Consider the following 18,963-nt stretch of genomic DNA (forward strand, 5'->3'; position numbering starts at 1 on the left):
TGTTGTCAGTCTGTATAAACAATGCTGACTTTGATGGACCAATGTCCTGATCCAGTATAAGGCAGCTTCACGTGTTCAATTATATAACGGATCCCTGAGCAGTGTGCAATGGAATCATAGAATCATAGAGTTAGAAGGAGCCATACAGGCCATCTAGTCCAACCCCCTGCTCAACGCAGGATCAGCCCAAAGCATCGTAAAGCAATGACAGGTCTGGTGGGGGACTCTCATTGGCTGCATCAGAATGCCGAAGCATTACATTCTACTGATGGCATTTATTGTTCTATTAAAATATGTGAAAAATAAAACTGATGAATAGGCTTGTGGGCCTTGTGAGCAGCCAACCCAATCAATGAATTAATCAGCATCTTGTTCACAACTGAAAATAAGATGCGAGGCAAACCTGCAGATGTTCAATTCCTACAATATCCTGAGAGGGAATGAGTTATAAACAAACAGATTTAAGTCTGAGGTACAGGCAATGTGTCTGAAAAGCTATTTGCCCTGATCTAGCTAATGAAACTGTGAATAGTGAAGCATAAAGAAGAAGAAGATGAAGAGTTGGTTCTTATATGCCGCTTTTCCCTACCCGAAGGAGGCTCAAAGCGGCTTACAGTCGCCTTCCCATTCCTCTCCCCACAACAAACACCCTGTGAGGTGGGTGAGGCTGAGAGAGCCCTGATATCACTGCTCGGTCAGAACAATTTTATCAGTGCCGTGGCGAGCCCAAGGTCACCCAGCTGGTTGCATGTGGAGGAGTGCAGAATCGAACCTGGCATGCCAGATTAGAAGTCCGCACTCCTAACCACTACACCAAACTGGCTCATGAGGATGATATATGTGTACAGACTGGTCAGCATGTGGTTCTTCTTATTAATCCAACAGCTGGAGTTCCTTGTGTGGAGACTTCTCAAGAAAGTTAGAAGAGACTGTAATCTTTTGAAATGGGATGTGTGCAGTTCCACCTGCTCTGTGCATGCTCCTTTAGTCAGAGCAATATTGTGCACTCAGCCCACACCAAAATTGCACACCAAAATATGACAATTTCAAACAGGAACTAAAAGAAGGTGCAGCATGGTGATGGTGCAGAAAATGACAATATTTCCACATGTATTTATTGAGAAATAGTAAAGATATACACATTTTTACAAGCTTCAATATTAATTTACATTTTCTTAAATAATGTTATCCCCAAACAAACTATGACTTACATTACATAGACCCTGGGCTTCAACAGTTCCACAAGGCTGCTATTGCTGGGAGTTCAAATGCAATATTGGCTCATGTCAGTTAATTTCCTTTCTATCACACTAATTCAAGCATCTAGACATGGCTCCAAAACAAAATAAAGAAAAAGGAAAGACATAACTTTGAAATGAAAATCACATCTAAAACTGTAGTGGGCACAGCCTATATTCCTTCAACCCATGGAAAGATTCAGATTAGGTTCTGCACTTCAACCTATCATTTCAGTTCAACGTTTGATTTTGGACACATCTCCCTTAAATGTACAGTTTGAAAATATATTGTTTTACTTTTTTCAGCATATTCAGATTTTCACCACTAAAGAACCATTATATAATGGGCATGGCAGATGATGAATCGCTTGCACATGTGGCCTTTAGAGGACCAGACCACGTATAGACCTCTCACAGCATGTAATGCCTGGCACATGGTAAAGCTCAGGTTCTCAGCCACAGGCTTGAAGGGAAGAGACAGGGAAGGAGAAGAGCTCCACTACGCCCTAGAGGATAGATCATGCCATACATTCTTGTGCACAATCTGCATATATTGCATTTTTCCTAGTTTTATTTTAGTGGTTTACTGAATTGAATCAATCTATCCCTTATTTCTTAGTATTTACATCAGATCCAATTGTGCTGTACTTATGTATGTCAAGCACAATATTCAAAGTGCTTAATATTTAAGTGCTGTTTCCATTTATACTGGTGCATTGAATGCAAAGGCACAATGTTTACCCTTTTAATTGCACAGTGCTTCTAAATATGGAATATGTTGTTATTCCACGTGGGAGATATGATGGAGGGGAGGGTTGTGTATATATAAAAAGTATACTCAGAATCGAGATGACCAAATTTCAACATGCCAAAACCATACTTTACTTGGAATATTTTATATTAAATTCTGAATTCGATATCAATGTGTGAAGCACCCTCGCCCACTCCCTGAGAAACTTCACTACATGGCAGTTCTTTTAAATTCTCTCTGTTGTCTCAGAATTCCCTTTTAAGTTCTGATAAAATTCTTGAAGATATTCACTTAAAGAAGACGCTCAAATTTTGTCTCAAATTTTGCTTTAGATGAAATTCAGTAGCAGTGTTCAATAACAGCAAACTAATTTTTAATATAGATGATATCACTTGGTAGCTCAGTTTGACACAGTTGATTTCTGTATCTAGAAGTTTGGCAATTTTTGATCCCTTGGTACTCTGTAGCTATGAGTTCTAGGAATAAATATGAAATGTTGCGAATCAGAATATTAACAGAACAGCATACAAGAGACCTAATGAAGAGCAACATAGAAAAGAACTGATGATGGGCAATGCAATACGAAACATATTATTAGGGACTCTATCACTCTTTTAGATGTATATGATTTTAGGTGGATAATGACCCAATAATGACATTTTGTTGTTTTCTCAAATTATGTTTATTGTCATACTCTGCATGTCATATACTGCTGGCAAATGCAAATAAAATAATAGTTTCAATTAATAAATTTAATTTGGTTTTTAAAGGTTAAGAAAGGAGTCCACATTTGCAGCTAGATTTGACAGGAGTATTTAAGTATTTAAGTCTTCCAATAAATTATTGGAAGACTGCACTTAAAAGATACTTTTTTCAGATCACAGACACATTGTCCTTATTCTTTCCCATGTTTTCTTAATCTTTGGAGAGATTCAATGAATATTCCCCACATTCATGAAAAAGCACTGATCCCTTCTGCTAGTTGTGAATTTTGTTAATGTGGGACAGAATGCAGCTGAGGAAATCAATGAAAATGTAAATTGCAGCAAGTTTAGGTTTTAAATTCTCATTATTGAGCAGTTTATATGTGAAATATATGTCTTAACTGAATACCAACTGCTCTGTCCTCTTTTGCTGTCCCTTAGGAAGATAAAGTGCCTTGTTCTGGGTTCTTTAGCAACTCTTACATTTGTGTGTTTATTTAAGAATCTTACTAACTGGAGAACAGGAATGCATCACATTTCACATTACAGGCTAAACTGCTTTTTAAGACAAAACTGCATATATGCCTCTTTATCTCTGAGGCTACAAAATGTTGCTTTCTAACCCTCTTTTGAGTAACAATATACTGTCAACTGCACACTAAGACTGCACATGTGTCATCATGTATTATTGTAAAAAACATTTATCTGCAAATCCTGTTAAAGAAATATTATCTTTGAGATAGATTAAGGCATTGGAACCATAAAGTAGAAAATAAGGTGGGTAGGGAAGGGTATATAACCCTGTCTTTTTCTTGACCTGGTACACTACAGGAAGAAAAGCAAAAATGAATTATCACAATTAAATATTCTAGTTCTGTGCTAGCATTCTCTATACAATTTCACTTTTTTTTGCTCCAACAAACTGGAATTTCAAAACAAAACAAAACAACAACAACCTGAAATCCAAAGGCATGATCCATCACTCCATTAATGCAGCTGCACCCATTTGAGAAGATACACAGGGGGGGCAATGAAGTTCTCATCTTTCCTGCTTCTCTCCTTATGGCCATCTGCCATACATTTAGACTGTACCACAACATTACTTGCAACAGGAAATCGCATGCTCACCTCCCATATTTAGTCTCATGTCTCTTCTTCACAGGACCCCAGTCCACAGTTCTGTATCTCTAGAGTTCAGGGTAATTTGCGCACAGGACCCTGGAGATGATGAGTACACAATGACCTTTCATTGCAGGTAGTAGCCTACAGTAGCCCACATACCCCATAAAGGAGCAATTTGCAGGTAAGGGCTCTCTATATAAGTGGAACGGCTGGATAAAATGGAGATAAACACAGGCCTAACGTTGCAAGTACTTGCTAGCAGACTGTCATGATGTGAGGTTAACAACTAGCTAGGAGAGGAAGGAAAGAGAGTTCCATTGTATCCTATACTAATCTCCTCCTCCAGGCTTAACACATTATTTCTTATCACATTATTTCTTTTCCAGCTTTTCAGCACTGAGCATATTGCTTGGGTTATCTGGGGTCCCTCTTCTGTTAAACTTGACAATCTAGAATTGGGCTAGTGTTCCTCTTACCTTTCTGTATTACTATTATAGATTTTTCCTGTTTACTGATTAACTTATTGCCTATTAAACATGTTAACATATAATTTGATAAGTAAATGGTAAGTAGTTTATAGCTTTTTAAAACACTCTTCATAAAATGAATCTTGTTGCTGTGCAAATAATCCATAAATATGGCTCTGGATTTTTAAAGGTAAGACTGGAGAAGAGGTTCTCAAGAAATAAGCCATTTTGATTTCCCCCCTAGTGTGCCCAGTATCATTTCAGCATCTTGATATTATCTTAACTTACATCTTATGTTCATGGAATTATTAAGAAACTAAAGGAAAACACAATATTTCAATTTTCAATTATACTTTTTTTTCTTATTGTGACAAATATTTAAGTGCTTTGGATGCAAGCACTGCTTTCTGATTGTTTGAATTTGAAATTTGGTCATGACAGAAACTATCACAAAGATTTATTTTATCTACATTGCTTTAAACCAATGTTACATTGTAACACACAAACAAGATCTTGTCTTTTAAGGCACAACACATCATTATGCACGTTCTGTTTGCCAAATGTATAAAAGAGACAATAATTATTATATACCCCCCATCCCACACACCCCCAAATTAAACAAATTGCATCCACTTTCAAAGTCAGCTGCTACTTAAAGTCACAGTAAATTATCTTCATCAATAATTTACACATATTACAGATCTAAACAGGATTGTCATTGTACAGTCTGAGTGCATTCCAATTCAGATTTTCTGGGTTAGGTAGACTAAAGTTTGATTCAAACCTCAGTGCTGAGAATATATCCCATAGTGAGGAATGTTTTGAATACCACCCTTGTTGATCAGAAAATGCATATAATTGATTTCCCACTTTGAGTCCATTGCAAAAGCTGTTCACTCTGGCTAGGGCTCATTTGGTGTGTACCAGCAACCTCCTTTCGTAGTTTTGTAATCACCAGAAATGTTGCTTATATAAGACCATATAAAGCATCCTTGTGAAGAATTAATGCTGTAATTCCATTCAGTGATCTGGATTCTTCATTTTGGAATTTTTGTTCCAGATATTTCTTTTCCTTCTTAAGACCATACATTTGTGTAAAGCCAGAGGCATTGGATCACACATAAAAAATTCAGTGTACTTTGAAATATAAAAAATAGTTGTCAGTTATGTGACACAGTTACAAATACTCTAATTCCAGAGCCTGGTGTAGAGCCAGCAGGTCCGAGTGACTAGATATCCTCCAGAAAGGCATATTGTGCTGTTTTTGTTAGGGGGCGAGAAAAGAAAGTGAAGAATAATGAAACAATATATGCAATATATAGTTAAACTTGCTTTTTATATATCTTAATTATCATAGAATTATCCTGATTATTTCTTGAGAAGCAGACAAAAAAATCAACCAAAATAGATCTGAACTTTTACAGCAATGCGCTCAATTAAATTATATTTATTGTGTAATAAGGGTGGTAGAAGAATAAAAAATACGTATGTTATTTCTGTGAGGCAGTCACTAATAGAAATTTAGTAAGTGACTATTTCCAATGTATTTTTATGCTCATCTGAAGGGATGGATACAAACCAGCTCACAAATTGAAGTGCATGACAAAGTTTGGGTGGTTTGTGAACAGAAGTTTGTGGAAGGTCAACTGGCACAAACTTTTTCCTGAACTTTCAAGCAGTTTGTGAAGGTTTGTGCTGGTTTGTGAAATAGATACATTTCCAGACAGTTTCTGCTCAAACAAAATGTTTACCAAACGAAGGGGGAAGAGTTCGGGGAAGGCTTCAGATGGCACCAGCAGCGGGGGAAGCCCTGCAGCCACATCCCGGGGAGGATTCCTTGGAGCCAAATGAGGAAAGGAATTGATTCACAGCTGGAGGTGACCCAAGGGAAGAGGAAGGAGATGGAAGAGGAGGACCCATAAGGACTTTGAACGGGCAAGACAGCAAGCAGAGTCCCCGCTCCCACCCAAGCTGGGAGTAGCACTGAATTCTGGGGAAGTTCTGTGCCAGAGAACATTGCTACCATTTCCGGCGGTTCTGCTACCATGAGGCTGATGGGCCTCGAGAGGTTTGCAGCCAGCTCCATGGACTTTGCAACTCCTGGCTGAAGCTGGAGAGGCACACTAAGAAGCAGATCCTGGACCTGGTGGTCCTGGAGCAGTTCTTGGCCAGCCTGCCCCAGGAGATGCAGGGCTGGGTCAGAGGATGTGGGCTGGAGACCAGTTCCTAGGCAGTGGCCCTGACTGAAAGTTTCCTCCTGAGTCAGGCCACGGAGAAGAGGCAGGCAGAGGAGATGTGGGGCACATATTTGAAGACAGAAGCCACATTCTCTGTGGCAGAAGGAGCTTCCTTGGAGAAAGGCCAGTGGATGCAGGACCAGAAGCATGCCCAAGATGTCCTCTCTTGTGGCAATGGAGAGATGCATTTGAGCTGTCATAATTTTGGAGGTGTGGAAACAACTGCCTCACCTCAATTCCAGTGGCCCTTTTCCTTTGAGGAGGTGTCTTTCACTGAAGCAGAATGGGCCCTGTTGGATCCAAGCCAGAGAGCTCTCTACAGAGAACTAAGGTAAAGGTAAAGGTATCCCCTGTGCAAGCACCGAGTCATGTCTGACCCTTGGGGTGACGCCCTCCAGCGTTTTCATGGCAGACTCAATACGGGGTGCTTTGCCAGTGCCTTCCCCAGTCATTACCGTTTACCCCCCAGCAAGCTGGGTCCTCATTTTACCGACCTCGGAAGGATGGAAGGCTGAGTCAACCTTGAGCCGGCTGCTGGGATTGAACTCCCAGCCTCATGAGCAAAGCTTTCAGACGGCTGCCTTACCACTCTGCGCCACAAGAGGCTCTCTATAGAGAACTATGAGAGCGTAAAGTCTCTGGGAACCCAAAGCATAAGATTGACTTTGGACAACAGCCTTGCATCAGAAGAAAGGCTGGAGAGTTTCTCAGGAGGATCCCAAGAGCAGATTTCCTTCCCAAATGTGCTGACTGAGAGGGAGAAGCCTTTTGAATGTGAGCACTCTGTGGAAAGAGATTCAGTGAGAGGGGGAGTCTTCAACAGCATCAAAGAACAGAAAGATGGGAGAAACAGTTTGAATGTTCAGAGTGTGGAAAAAGGTTGAGGTTCTATAGCAAACTTCAAAGGCATCAGAGAACCCAAACAGGGGAGAAGGCTTTTGAATGCTCAGAGTGTGGGAAAAGATGCAGTCAGAGTAGCTATCTTCAGCTGCATTGACGAATACACACAAGGGGAAAACCTTTTGAATGCTTTGAGTGTGGAAAGAGATTCAGTCGGAGTAGCTATTTTGTACTGCATCGAAGAACCCACACAGGGGAGAAGCCTTTTGAATGCTCTAAGTGCGGAAACAGATTCAATCAGAGTGGCACGCTTCAATGGCATCAAAGAACCCACACAGAGGAGAAAGTATAACAAAGTTTGAGTCCAGTGGCATGTTTCAACAGGCAAGGTTTCAAAGCTTTTGTATGCATGTAGCTAAAGAAGTGTGCATGCACAATAAAACTTAGTTGGTCTTAAAGTTATTTAAGTCCATTGTGTTATTATGTAAACCGCCCTGAGCCCCCGGGGAGGGCGGTATATAAATATAATAAATAAATAAATAAATAAATAAATAAATAAATAAATAAATAAATAAATAAATAAATAAATAAATAAATAAAGTTGAAAAAAAGTCTACCAAACTTCAAAACAACCAGAAGAGGGATTCTTCAGTCTTGGAAACACTCATCAGTTTCAACTAGTCATGTCAGTTAAAAAATGTCACTTCCTCCTTTGTCAGAATTCCTCTCTATTTCCTTCCTGTTTTCTTGCATAGGGCTTGCAAAATACTGCCCCCATTTCTGGAACTTGTGACTGCATTGTGGTCAGTTCTTTTTAACTTGCTATGCCATAGTAGCACTGGGTTCTGCTGGGCATTCTAAACACTGAAATGATTGTGCTTGGCTTGAAAAAATGCCCCCCCCAGTTGTTACTGCATGGATTCTCTTGTTTGATATTAATCATCATTTATTTGCATTGCTGCAGTGGAACTGAGTTCTGCTAGACATTTTGTACATTGAACTGATTGGGTTTCGCTTGCAATACCCTCTTCTTTGACTAAGATTCTGTAATTCACATCAGATTTGTTGAACTAGGGTTGCCACAATGACACTGGGTTCTGCTGGGTGCAAGTAAAATGTGCTGGTTTTGCTGGGCTTGCAGCCCCTTCTTTGGAATATGGTCCTGTGCTAGACATCAGTGTGTTGAGCTGCTATCACCACAATGACATTGGATTCGGCTGGGCTTGCAAAAATGCCCCCCCCTTCAGTTTCTACTGCTGAGATTCTCTGGCTTCACCTTTGTGCTGTTGGTCTAGCACTGCTACAATGGCACTGGTTCTGCTGGTCTTGCAAAAAGCCTCCTGTTCAGTTTATACTGGGGATCGCTACATCCCTAGTTGAGAGGCTGGTGTCTCCAGGCATAATTCCATGGAGTCCCCTCTCCAAATCAGCCATTTTCTCCACGGATCTCTTTAGCTTGGGGATGACCTGTAATTCCTGGGGAACTCTAGGTCCCTCTTGGAGACTGGCATTCATACAGCACAGATGATTCCATGCTCTAGACCTCTAGGCCTGTAATAACGTGCTTGTTGGCTTTCAGGGTACAGCCTTAATAATAAGTGCTAACAAATTAATAGAAGAGCATCTAATCAATCTCTTTTTGTATTTCCATTTAATGCCTGAACAAAAATCCCAGTGCCTGTTGACAGTGATGCATTCACATTGGGAGTCTACTCTTTTTCCATTGGAAGAGATGCAAAGATGTGGATATTCTTGCTGATTCTTGTTATGTTGGAGCCATGCTTCTCATCAAGTACTATATTCATATGTTGATGTCATCACCTATTATAGCCCCACCAGTGAAAAAATGACTTATGAGATCAACACCTTTTTGTATAAGTGTTAACAGGGTCACCTGTAATTTAATACTCTTACAGTAAGTTCAGATCTATTTTGCATTAATTTATTCTTCCAAAGCTGTTCATGCAAGTAACAGGTACAGTTAGAGGAGAGCATGCCAACTGTGAAGTACAGAAACCAACCACCTGGTTTTCTGAGCAGACTACAAGACACTCCCAGCACCTGTACTGTATCTATTAAAAGCAACCATTTGGAACCTGCATTTTAAAAAAGCTGCCGAATATCAAAGGCAGCATTTACTGTCTGATATTAAAAAGAGACACAGTCCTTAAATGTTCCAAAATCTAGGACTTTTTTGGATATTTTGAGTCAGGACCTGAAATGCTTTTAACAACGTATCTGTTTTCTCCACACTGCAGATTATTAATCTGAAATGGGGAATATGTTGGAGATTTAAAAAAAAAAAGATTTTAAGCTAATTCTCTTTAAGGACACTGATTACTCGGCTATTACAAGTTCCTTGCAATTATTTCAAATGCTTGGCACAAAGTTCCTTGTAGTGCTCTGTGTATCAAATGTGAACTTAAAAGTCCCAAATTCAATGATCCTTCATGGATCCAGGAGCTTCACTGTGTATATGATTCTCTTTCCCTACAAAACCATCTTTATTTTATGCACTGGAGGAGGGTGGCAGGTTTATGCATGTAAATGGATGTAAATGGATTTCTAATCATAGAAACTTTTTTGTAATTAGCCTCTTTAAATACAGTTTATGAATTTTGCTTCATGATGACTGACTTTTTACATGTTTCATTTGGGTTTTCAATATTTATTCATTACATTTCACTAGATCCTCTTATTTGATCATCTCTGTCATATCTACCCTGTAGATTTAATTTATTTGAAGCAATTTACTTCTGAAGATCTATCACTTTGAATTTACCTGTCATACATAAAGTATATGCTAGAATCCAAATGGTTTAATGTAAGCCTTCTGTTTTTTTTGGCTTTTGGCATCTATCAATGTGTCGGACTAACATAAATGCAAACAGCAAAGCTTGCATCAATATCACACCAACATTTCATGAGACAGGTTACCTTTTTTGCTGCCTGTTCTTCTTCTACACCATCCCCAATTACAACATACACTACTTTTCTGCCAAACCTTTGCATTATTCGTTCAAAGCAACTTTCTTTTCCTGGAAGATAAATGAGATAAAGAGTTCAGAGAGAAGTTACCTGATTAGCTGCATGCTCCTCATCTCGGCCATCTCCAATCACAACATAAGTTATGTTAGTGCCAAACCTGGACACTATACGCTCAAAACAGCTTTCTTTGCCTGAAAAACAATGCACTACTTATTTGAGCTATCAAAATAGTTATCACAAAGATCTACAAAGTGATAGGAAAATCCTATTAAGGGCTGTGGCAATCCAAATTCTAAGCTTATGCAACATTTGGCTTGTTATCTAGGAAAAAAAACTAAGGGAAGGTCAAATTGTTTGAACTTGATTATGCAGATTTATTAGTACATATCTTTCAGAAATTGAGGCAACTGTTAATCTCAGAATGGGAGCACGTGCCACTTGAGCTAGAGTTCCCAGTGAGGACACCTTTCTGTTGAGAAACAGGATCCACTGAAGCTAAGATATCAGAATAAAAATGTCAACAGGAGACATTAACTGTTTCTCAGATGACTGCCCAACAAAGACCTCCTTGCATGTTGCATGTTGTCTGATTCCTTTGGGATCCGTATAACAATTCCTGACTCCAGCAGTTATTGAAATACTAAGATGGGGAGTTGTTGATTAGACAGACCTGGGTCTTCAAAAACTTATGAAAGAGGCAATCCTGCTGTTTCACAGAAAGGGCTCTTAGCCTATTGTAGCTCTATATGGTAGACTCTGGATTACTCTCACAAACTGTATGTAAACAATTATGGTTGCAGGCACAAAGGTTGCTGATCTACAGTTATGTAGCAAGATGATGGCTGAATGGAAAACAGAGTTGGTGATTAATCAGATAACTTAGTCATCAAGATACACCAGATGTATTATATTCTGTGATCCTGGACATTTCCTAAAGGAAGTCTTTAACTATGGACTCTTGAACCCTTTGTCAGAAATCGCTAGACCAAAGGCAAAACAAAAACCCAGGATGAAGGCCAGCTCTTCATGTGAAGTGAAAAACCCCCATGAAGGTGAGTCATAACACAGGTCTACCAAAGATCTAGCATTGTACACAACTTTCAAAGGCTCAGACAGAATTCTTAACATCCACTACTCATGTTTAAGGCAGACAGGCTGAAAGAGATAAACTCAAGGACACTTAGAATGCCACCAAAGTTGAATGAAGATCCTGGGGCTACTGGTTGTAAACTGCTATCCATACAGGAGTAGTGTAGAAAATCTTCTACATGAAGGAATAAACTCTGCCAAGGAGTAATAGCCCTTCTTTTTGGATAGTGGGATAGAAACAGGTTCATAAAATTCCTGCAGATCTGAGGAATGTTAGAGGATCATTTGTAACTTGAGCAGGGCAGACTGCTTGTTTCATGATTCCATCAGAAGAGAAACAAAGGAATCTATCCCAAGGCACTTTGTGTCCTTACAACAGAAGCCAGCTAGAAAAAAACAGAAAAGCTGGACTCACGTACTAGCTTTGAAACTATGAATTCTTAAGAAACCAAAGGTTTACAGAGAAGAGCACATGAGCTGAAGGCATTCTAGAGAACACCTATGAGAACTCTGAATTTCTGGAGTCATCTGACACAAATGAACACACTAATTTGAAGTAGGGAAAACCTCTAGAGCACAGAGAACATAGGGGAAGCCAAAGAGTTAATTTTTCTTCAATTTTTTTTGACAAAACATAAAGCACTTCCAAAAAGGAAATTGATGTAGGCACTAATAGATAAATTAGAACCCAGCCCCTCTATAATCAGGGCTTGGAGGGGAAAGGGTATTTTTGGTGCCCCAGGCAAACTAGGAGTTCCTGGTTTCCCCATTCACTCTAGGGGAAAAAACACATGCAAGAACAGATTTTCGCCCATTGAGAATTGTACACAGAAAAGAGCTATCACTCTTGCCAGAAGTTCAGCCTTGCCTACAGCAGTGCTAGAAGGCTGATTTTAAAAAATCCACCCCCCTTAGAGACTATGTCCCTGCCCCTCAAAGTTCAGCACCCTAAGCAACTGCCTAGATCACCCTGATATGTCTCATTCTTGCTGTAACCACAACTGTGCATGTTAATAGTCTATAACAAGGGTGGTCAAACTGTAGCTCTCAAGATATCCATGAACTACAATTATCATGAGCCCCTAGACATCCAGAGAGCCACAGTTTGGTCACCCTTGGTCTATAGGGAGGCCAGTTATTGATTGTATATCTCAACTGCCCTATGCCTAGAAATATTGCACAGGTACCATGGGACACTTCTGTAAGGCCATGCCCACAAGCACTTTACACAGTTCACCCAGCCAAAAGAAGGGAAGGGACTTTCCTTGTGCAAATCTAGCATCTGTGGCACTGCTTCATCTGTAAGCATCACTCAAACTCTGGACAGGAATGGGGAGGGGGAAGTGTGCCATCATAGACCCTTCATCCATGGGAGTTTATCATCATTACATTGCTGCTGGACTGCAGAGAGCAGCTAGCTCCAATAGTCCTTCATCCATGAGAGCTTTGTCACTATATATTGTATGTGAGAACTTTGCTTGAAAAGTGAAGCTTGGGACCCAGACAGGAAAAGAGAAAAGGCTGGGGGGGGGGGGGGGGGGAGTTGTCTTGCTTGCATAAAGTGCAGCCTATAACCTACTATCTGCTAACCAGCCAGGGCCAGTAACAATTGTTGAGGGAAGTAGGACTGCTGAAAATCACCATGGGCCCCGAGACAAAGATACAGTTTGGGCCTCTAATCAGGGGAAAATAGGCTTGAAATCCAACCACAAAACAATACACAATAAAAAGACTACTTTACTTACCTATCTTGGTTGCACTGTAAATATTTTCAATAGGAAAACATCCTCCTAGACTATACAGCAAGACTTTTGCAAGGGCTGGTATAAGCTGGGTTGTTGTTACCAAGACATTTACACAGTTACTCCTATAGGGAAAAACAGTGTAAGTCTATGTAATGATAACATGTTTCTTTAAAACAAATAGGTTATGTGCACAACACTTCATCCTCAGACCTTATGCACTTAGTACCCTCAACTGACTTCCTGTAGAAACTTCAGTATATCAACAGTCTTCAGAAAAAATCACGGTCTTAGCAATTATGGTCATAGATACCAACATCCCCCACAAAGACAAGCTACAAGTAGTGTGGCCAGGTTTCCTGCTGTTATGGGAGACCTTCTGTCCTGAACTCCTGGGTGTCTGCCACCACCCTATTGACAACACTGACTTTGTGGTCTACACAGAGTTTGGGTAGAATAATGCAATATAGCAGCTTGATGTTGTTGCTTCTGTATTTGTGACAGTAGTGACACTAGGTAATTGCCACAGCAACTATTTTCTCCTTCTTTGAATATTCCTGACCCTTAAATGTCCCATCATTTGCCAATGCTTAGCTCACAACAATCCATCAGGAACACTCTCCCCAAAATAGTGCAGCAAAACTATTTACCAGGGTTTGAATTTGATAACAGTCTTTATTTTCAGACTAATGGCACAGCTATGGGCACCTGCATGACACCATAGTGTGTAAACATTTTCATGGCTAACTTAGACTAATGCTTCTTCAACTCTTGTTCTATAACTAAGATTTCTTGATGTGATTTTCATAATATTTCGTCTTCAGTCAGCAGCTGAACAGTTACTTATCATGGATGCTTTAGGCTGATCCTGCACTGAGGAGGGGGATTGGACTAGGTGGTCTGTATGGTCCCTTCCATCTCTATGATTCTATGATCTGGACACATGTAACATCAACAATTTCCATCTAACATCAACCTCACCATGGACCAATCCACACAACAAATATAGTTCCTGGACATTACTGTGATACTATGTAATGGATACATAAGTGCCACCTTACATTGAAAACCTACTGATTGTCATCCATACCTGCCTAAATCTAGCTACCACCAGTATATATAATTCATGTTTATTTCATTTATAATTATAATTGTTAAAGCCGTCCATAGTCTATAGTCAAGAACTGAGATACAATTGTATTTGTTGCAGTCACTCATACAGGAACTAGTATCTGGAGAATTTACAGAAAAGCATTTTTTGAATTATAATACCCATTAAGTAAAGTGAAGGGGCAGGTTAATAAAGCCAGACTGATTTCCAGAGCCAAGCTGCTACATAACACATCCAAAGGAGGCAGCAAGAGAACACTCCTAGTCATCATCTACAGCTCACAACTTAAAGCACTTTAATGCATCGGCAATGACCTACAGCCTCCTCTGGATAAGGATAATTCTGTTTTACAGAACTTGACTGGCAGGCCTTTCCTTGCTTACAGGCAACCCCCAGCTCAAAACAGCTTTTTACAGACAACCATAGACCACCTAACAGAGACACAGACCCCAGGAATCAAACACTGCCAAGTTAGTCCTCATATACACGCTTTCAATACTGTTATGGGCCCAACTACACCATCTGGGGCACATTAACTTGCACATCATCTAATTTAATATATGTCATCATGTGCTAACAGTGCCCTTCTGCTATCTACATTGGACAAACATGGCTGCCTATGTAGGAGAGAATCAATGAACACAAATCAGACATACAAAATCACAATATCAAGGAACCAGACCTTAATGTTTAAATCTTTAAATTTTCAGATTTACTACATACATTAAAAAACTCTGTTAAACTCACTGAGAGACAGAACATGCTACATAGAAAGCCAGATAGGCTCACTTTAATTTAGTTGGGCTGAGAGTTTAAAAAAAAAATAAAGAAAGCCCAAAGCTAGCCTATTAAGTTAAAAAGTCCCTTCAGCTTCCACGTTAGCTTTGCCATTTTTCTGCATATCAATCAATCATCCACTCACCGTGTGCTAATAATTGATAATGATTTAAGTGCATTCGTCAGCCAGGAGTCAGTGAGGGCTTCAATCTCGGCTCTTAACTGTAGCCATGCATCTCTTTTTGTAGGGCCAAGAAGTCCTGGTACAAAAAAGGAAAAAAAGCATTTTAAAAATTGCATTCTTCTCTATAGCAGGAATGTTTAGATTCTGTCATCACACAATAATTTGAAACAATTAAATGAAATTCATCCATGGAAAGAAGCCATATTTAGCTAACTCACTTACCTATCAATACAAAATTTGAACTGAGTGTATAAAAACACTTCATATAAGAATGTAAAGTGGGCATATCATGAGAAGATGACTCACTGGAAAAAACAATAATGCTAGGAAAAATTAAAAGCATTAGGAAAAGAGGAAGAACCAACATGAGAAGGGTGGGCTCAATCAAGGAAGCCATAGCCTTCTGTTTGTTGACTTGAGCAAGGCTTTAACAAGGAGATAGTTTTGGAGGTATGTTAATATATATGGATGCAGAGAGTCAGAAGCAACTTGATAGCACATAACAAACAGACCAAATATGGGCACAGATAGACATTTATGTATTTTTTTAATCCCTAAGCTTCAGCTATAGCTTTTTCAAGAAAGGCAGATGAAAGAAGTGAATGTTAGCTACTTTTAGGCCCTCTTTTGAAATCATTGTGGCTCAATGAAAGTATACTGATAATTTCTGCAGTTTTTACGTATTACATTATTAAGAAGGCTACATAAAACTCAAGATTTCACATGTGGAAAGTTTGAATGGTTTTCCTGTTTGTCTAAGAGTGCTCTCTACAGAATATCAAAATCTGGATAAGATTCTCTTCACTGTCCGGCAAGAAATATCTTGGTTTGTTAGTTACATGTAGTCTGTTTGTTCTTAGATATATATCTGAAATTTCTTTTACTCAGATTGTTAATAGAAACTGTTCAGCGTGCCCAAGTTCAAAGTTTGAGGACATGGTACTTGCATGTGCTCAAATGAACCTATCACCCTAAGATCATATACAGAAGCCCATCTGTGTGAATTCCCACCTTCACAGATTAAGACGTAGAACAGTGGTCCCCAGCCTTTCTATCACCGGGGACTGGTCAACGCTTGACAATTTTACTGAGGCTCGGGGGGGGGGGGGGGGGATAGTCTTTTGCCGAGGGACGTCTCTGCCACCACCTGAGCCCCTGCTCCACTTGCTTTCCCGCCGGCACCCCTGATTCCCCACCGCCCGCTGGGGAGCGCTGCCAGCAGCAGCTGCGCAGTGCCATGCCGAGGGGGAGCCCCAGCGATGACAGCCACTGGAGAGCACCAAAGGCGAGCTGGCGGCAGAATGGCAGGGCAGCCCCCAAGGCAGCAGCCGGGGAGGAGGACAAGGAGGAGCCACGGCCCGGTACCAACTGATCCACTGACCAGTACTGGTCCCCGGCCCGGGGGTTGGGGACCACTGATGTAGAGGATGTTTCCTGAGGGTATACTGTATCATGGAACTCTCTCCTGAGAGAGATGTTTTGGGTGCCTTCTCTATTGTCTTTTAGCAGCAGACATTGTCTGTTTTCTGTGCCTCTGTTTTGGTAAGAAGAAGAAGAAGAAGAAGAAGAAGAAGAAGAAGAAGAAGAAGAAGAAGAAGAAGAAGAAGAAGAAGAGTTGGTTCTTATATACTGCTTTTCTTTACCTGAAGATGTCTCAAAGCGATTTACATTCGCCTTATCCTTTCCTCTCCCCACAACAGGCACCCTGTGAAGTGGGTGAGCCTGAGAGAGCGCTGATATCACTGCTCGGTCAAAACAGTTTTATCAATGCCATGGAGAGCCCAAGGTCACCCAGCTGGCTGCATGTGGGGGAGTGCAGAATTGAACCCAGCTCACTAGGTTAGAATTCTGCACTCTTAACCACTACACCAAACTGGCTTTTTTGTGATTTTTATTCTTCCCCCTCCCCTTTTCCATTGTTGCCCATCTTTGGAGCTAGCAGGCTGAGTGTTGGTACACAAAGAAAGTTTACAGTCTTAAGAAACAAAGCTTCCTGCTTTCGTTATGCTATTCCCTTGATTTTCAAAATGTTAGAGACAGAGCTGAACTGTATCTTTAGAACCATTTTAGCAGAGTAGTCGTTAAGAGTGACCAATTCTGATCGGGAGACTCAGGTTTGATTCCCCACTCCTCCATGTGAAGCTTGCTGGGTGACTTTGGGCTAATCACAGTTCTCTTAGAACTGTCTCAGTCTCACCAACATCACAAAGTGCCTGTTGTGAGAACAGGAAGGGAAGGCGACTGTAAGCTGCTATGAGACTTGTTCAGGCAGAAAAAAAGTGGGGTATATAAACCTACTGTTTGTCTTCCTTATGAATACAGTCATATTTGGAATTTATTACTTTAGAACACCTGTAACAATTCATGTCTGAATGCTACTAACACAAGAACCAATATCCCTCCTTCTTGTACACAAAATTACCATATCAGGGAAAGTTCTTTCTGACATACTGGGTTTCAAAGGAAGGGAGTTCTAGATGTGGGAAAGCATTCAGACATGACCTAGCTCCTGTGGTCTGAAGGTGTACAGTGTATCAAAGGCTGTACTAACATGTAGTTGAGAATGCATAGCTGAGCTTTACTTTTTATAAGTATTAAAATCTTGATACACTATAGCAGTTTTGTTATTTGAGGCACACTAATTTTTTTAAAAAAATGGTTTTCTCCAATTTTTTTTGTACTAACACTGTACTAAAGCATGAAAATATTCAAAATATCCACAATAATGCGAAAGGCTTAACCTTTATCAAAAGGATTATAATTTGCTTGGGAAATAACTGGCATCTTTCGGTAATAAAGCACTTACCTCCTACATTGTTCTTGTAAGTATTATACAATTCTTTCACTCTTCTGTAACGGAATGCCAGCTTCCTCATCCAGTCTACTCCTCCTCTTACACCTGTTGGCAGACAAAGGTTTGCACTACTTGCAGCTGCATGGAAGCCATCAGTTGCAAAACTGTAGGTACTGCAAACACCCAAAATATGTAATAGTGAATACTTTTTCTTCCTACAAAGTAAACTGTATATTATTATTAATTTTGCTTACAAAAAGCATGACTTACCTTAGGTCTTGTCCATTGTCGTCTGAAGAAACATCATCTATGTGTACTTGATCACATTCCTGTTGAAAGAGTCTTTGTTTAATTTTTTTAATATCTGTTTGCTGTATTTCACATGGTTTGGTGATGTTTCAAAGACATTGCTTCTATAAATGGTGACTTGCATCTGTGCCACCAGAAGATGGCAGAATCTGCACACTGACATCTAGTAAGCAAGCTCATCATTCTTTTAACCCATTCCAATGAGATAGCCATGTTAGTCTGGTGCAGTGAAAGCGAACAGGAGCCCTGTGGCATTTTAAGACTAACAGATATTTTGCAGCATAGTCCATTTCATCAGACACACCTGATAAACATGCTGTAAGACTATTCCATTCTTAACGGAATCAGCTTTCACATTCTTCCAAACTGAGGTACTCCTGAGCTTATTATCGCTGTTATTGGAAGCTCTAATTTGCAGCGATTCTGAGGATCACTTTCTCCCCAACCAATGACATATATCTAAAAAAAAAATGATCCTTTCTCTCATACTGAGATCTACAGTATTTGCTGGCATATAAGACTACTTCCCCCCCTGAAAAACATGCCTCCAAGTGGGGGGGTCGCCCTATACTCCGGGTGCACTTCAGTTGGGATAGACATAGCTGCCCAT

The 18,963-nt window shown here is 40.1% G+C and overlaps 1 protein-coding gene across 16 annotated transcripts in view; it reads right to left on the reverse strand.

Moving 5' to 3' along the window:
• Positions 1-1,093: 1,093 nt before the first annotated feature.
• The window catches only part of EYA4 (EYA transcriptional coactivator and phosphatase 4), a 197,665-nt gene continuing 179,795 nt past the window's right edge, over positions 1,094-18,963 (reverse strand). For 13 of the 16 annotated variants that reach the window (XM_077352425.1, XM_077352495.1, XM_077352515.1 and 10 more), the window contains 6 exons: positions 18,315-18,373; positions 18,057-18,217; positions 15,212-15,326; positions 13,182-13,303; positions 10,297-10,397; positions 1,094-5,540 (listed from right to left, as the gene is read on the reverse strand). In XM_077352425.1, coding sequence (XP_077208540.1) covers positions 5,460-5,540; positions 10,297-10,397; positions 13,182-13,303; positions 15,212-15,326; positions 18,057-18,217; positions 18,315-18,373 — 639 coding nt within the window. In that variant the 3' untranslated portion in view covers positions 1,094-5,459. Of the gene's footprint in view, positions 5,541-10,296; positions 10,398-10,437; positions 10,539-13,181; positions 13,304-15,211; positions 15,327-18,056; positions 18,218-18,314; positions 18,374-18,963 lie in introns of all 16 variants that reach the window. The other 3 variants (XM_077352520.1, XM_077352400.1, XM_077352505.1) reach the window with 1 other exon arrangement.

The sequence above is a fragment of the Paroedura picta genome, chromosome 1 (genome assembly GCF_049243985.1).
Source record: "Paroedura picta isolate Pp20150507F chromosome 1, Ppicta_v3.0, whole genome shotgun sequence".
NCBI lineage: Eukaryota > Metazoa > Chordata > Lepidosauria > Squamata > Gekkonidae > Paroedura > Paroedura picta.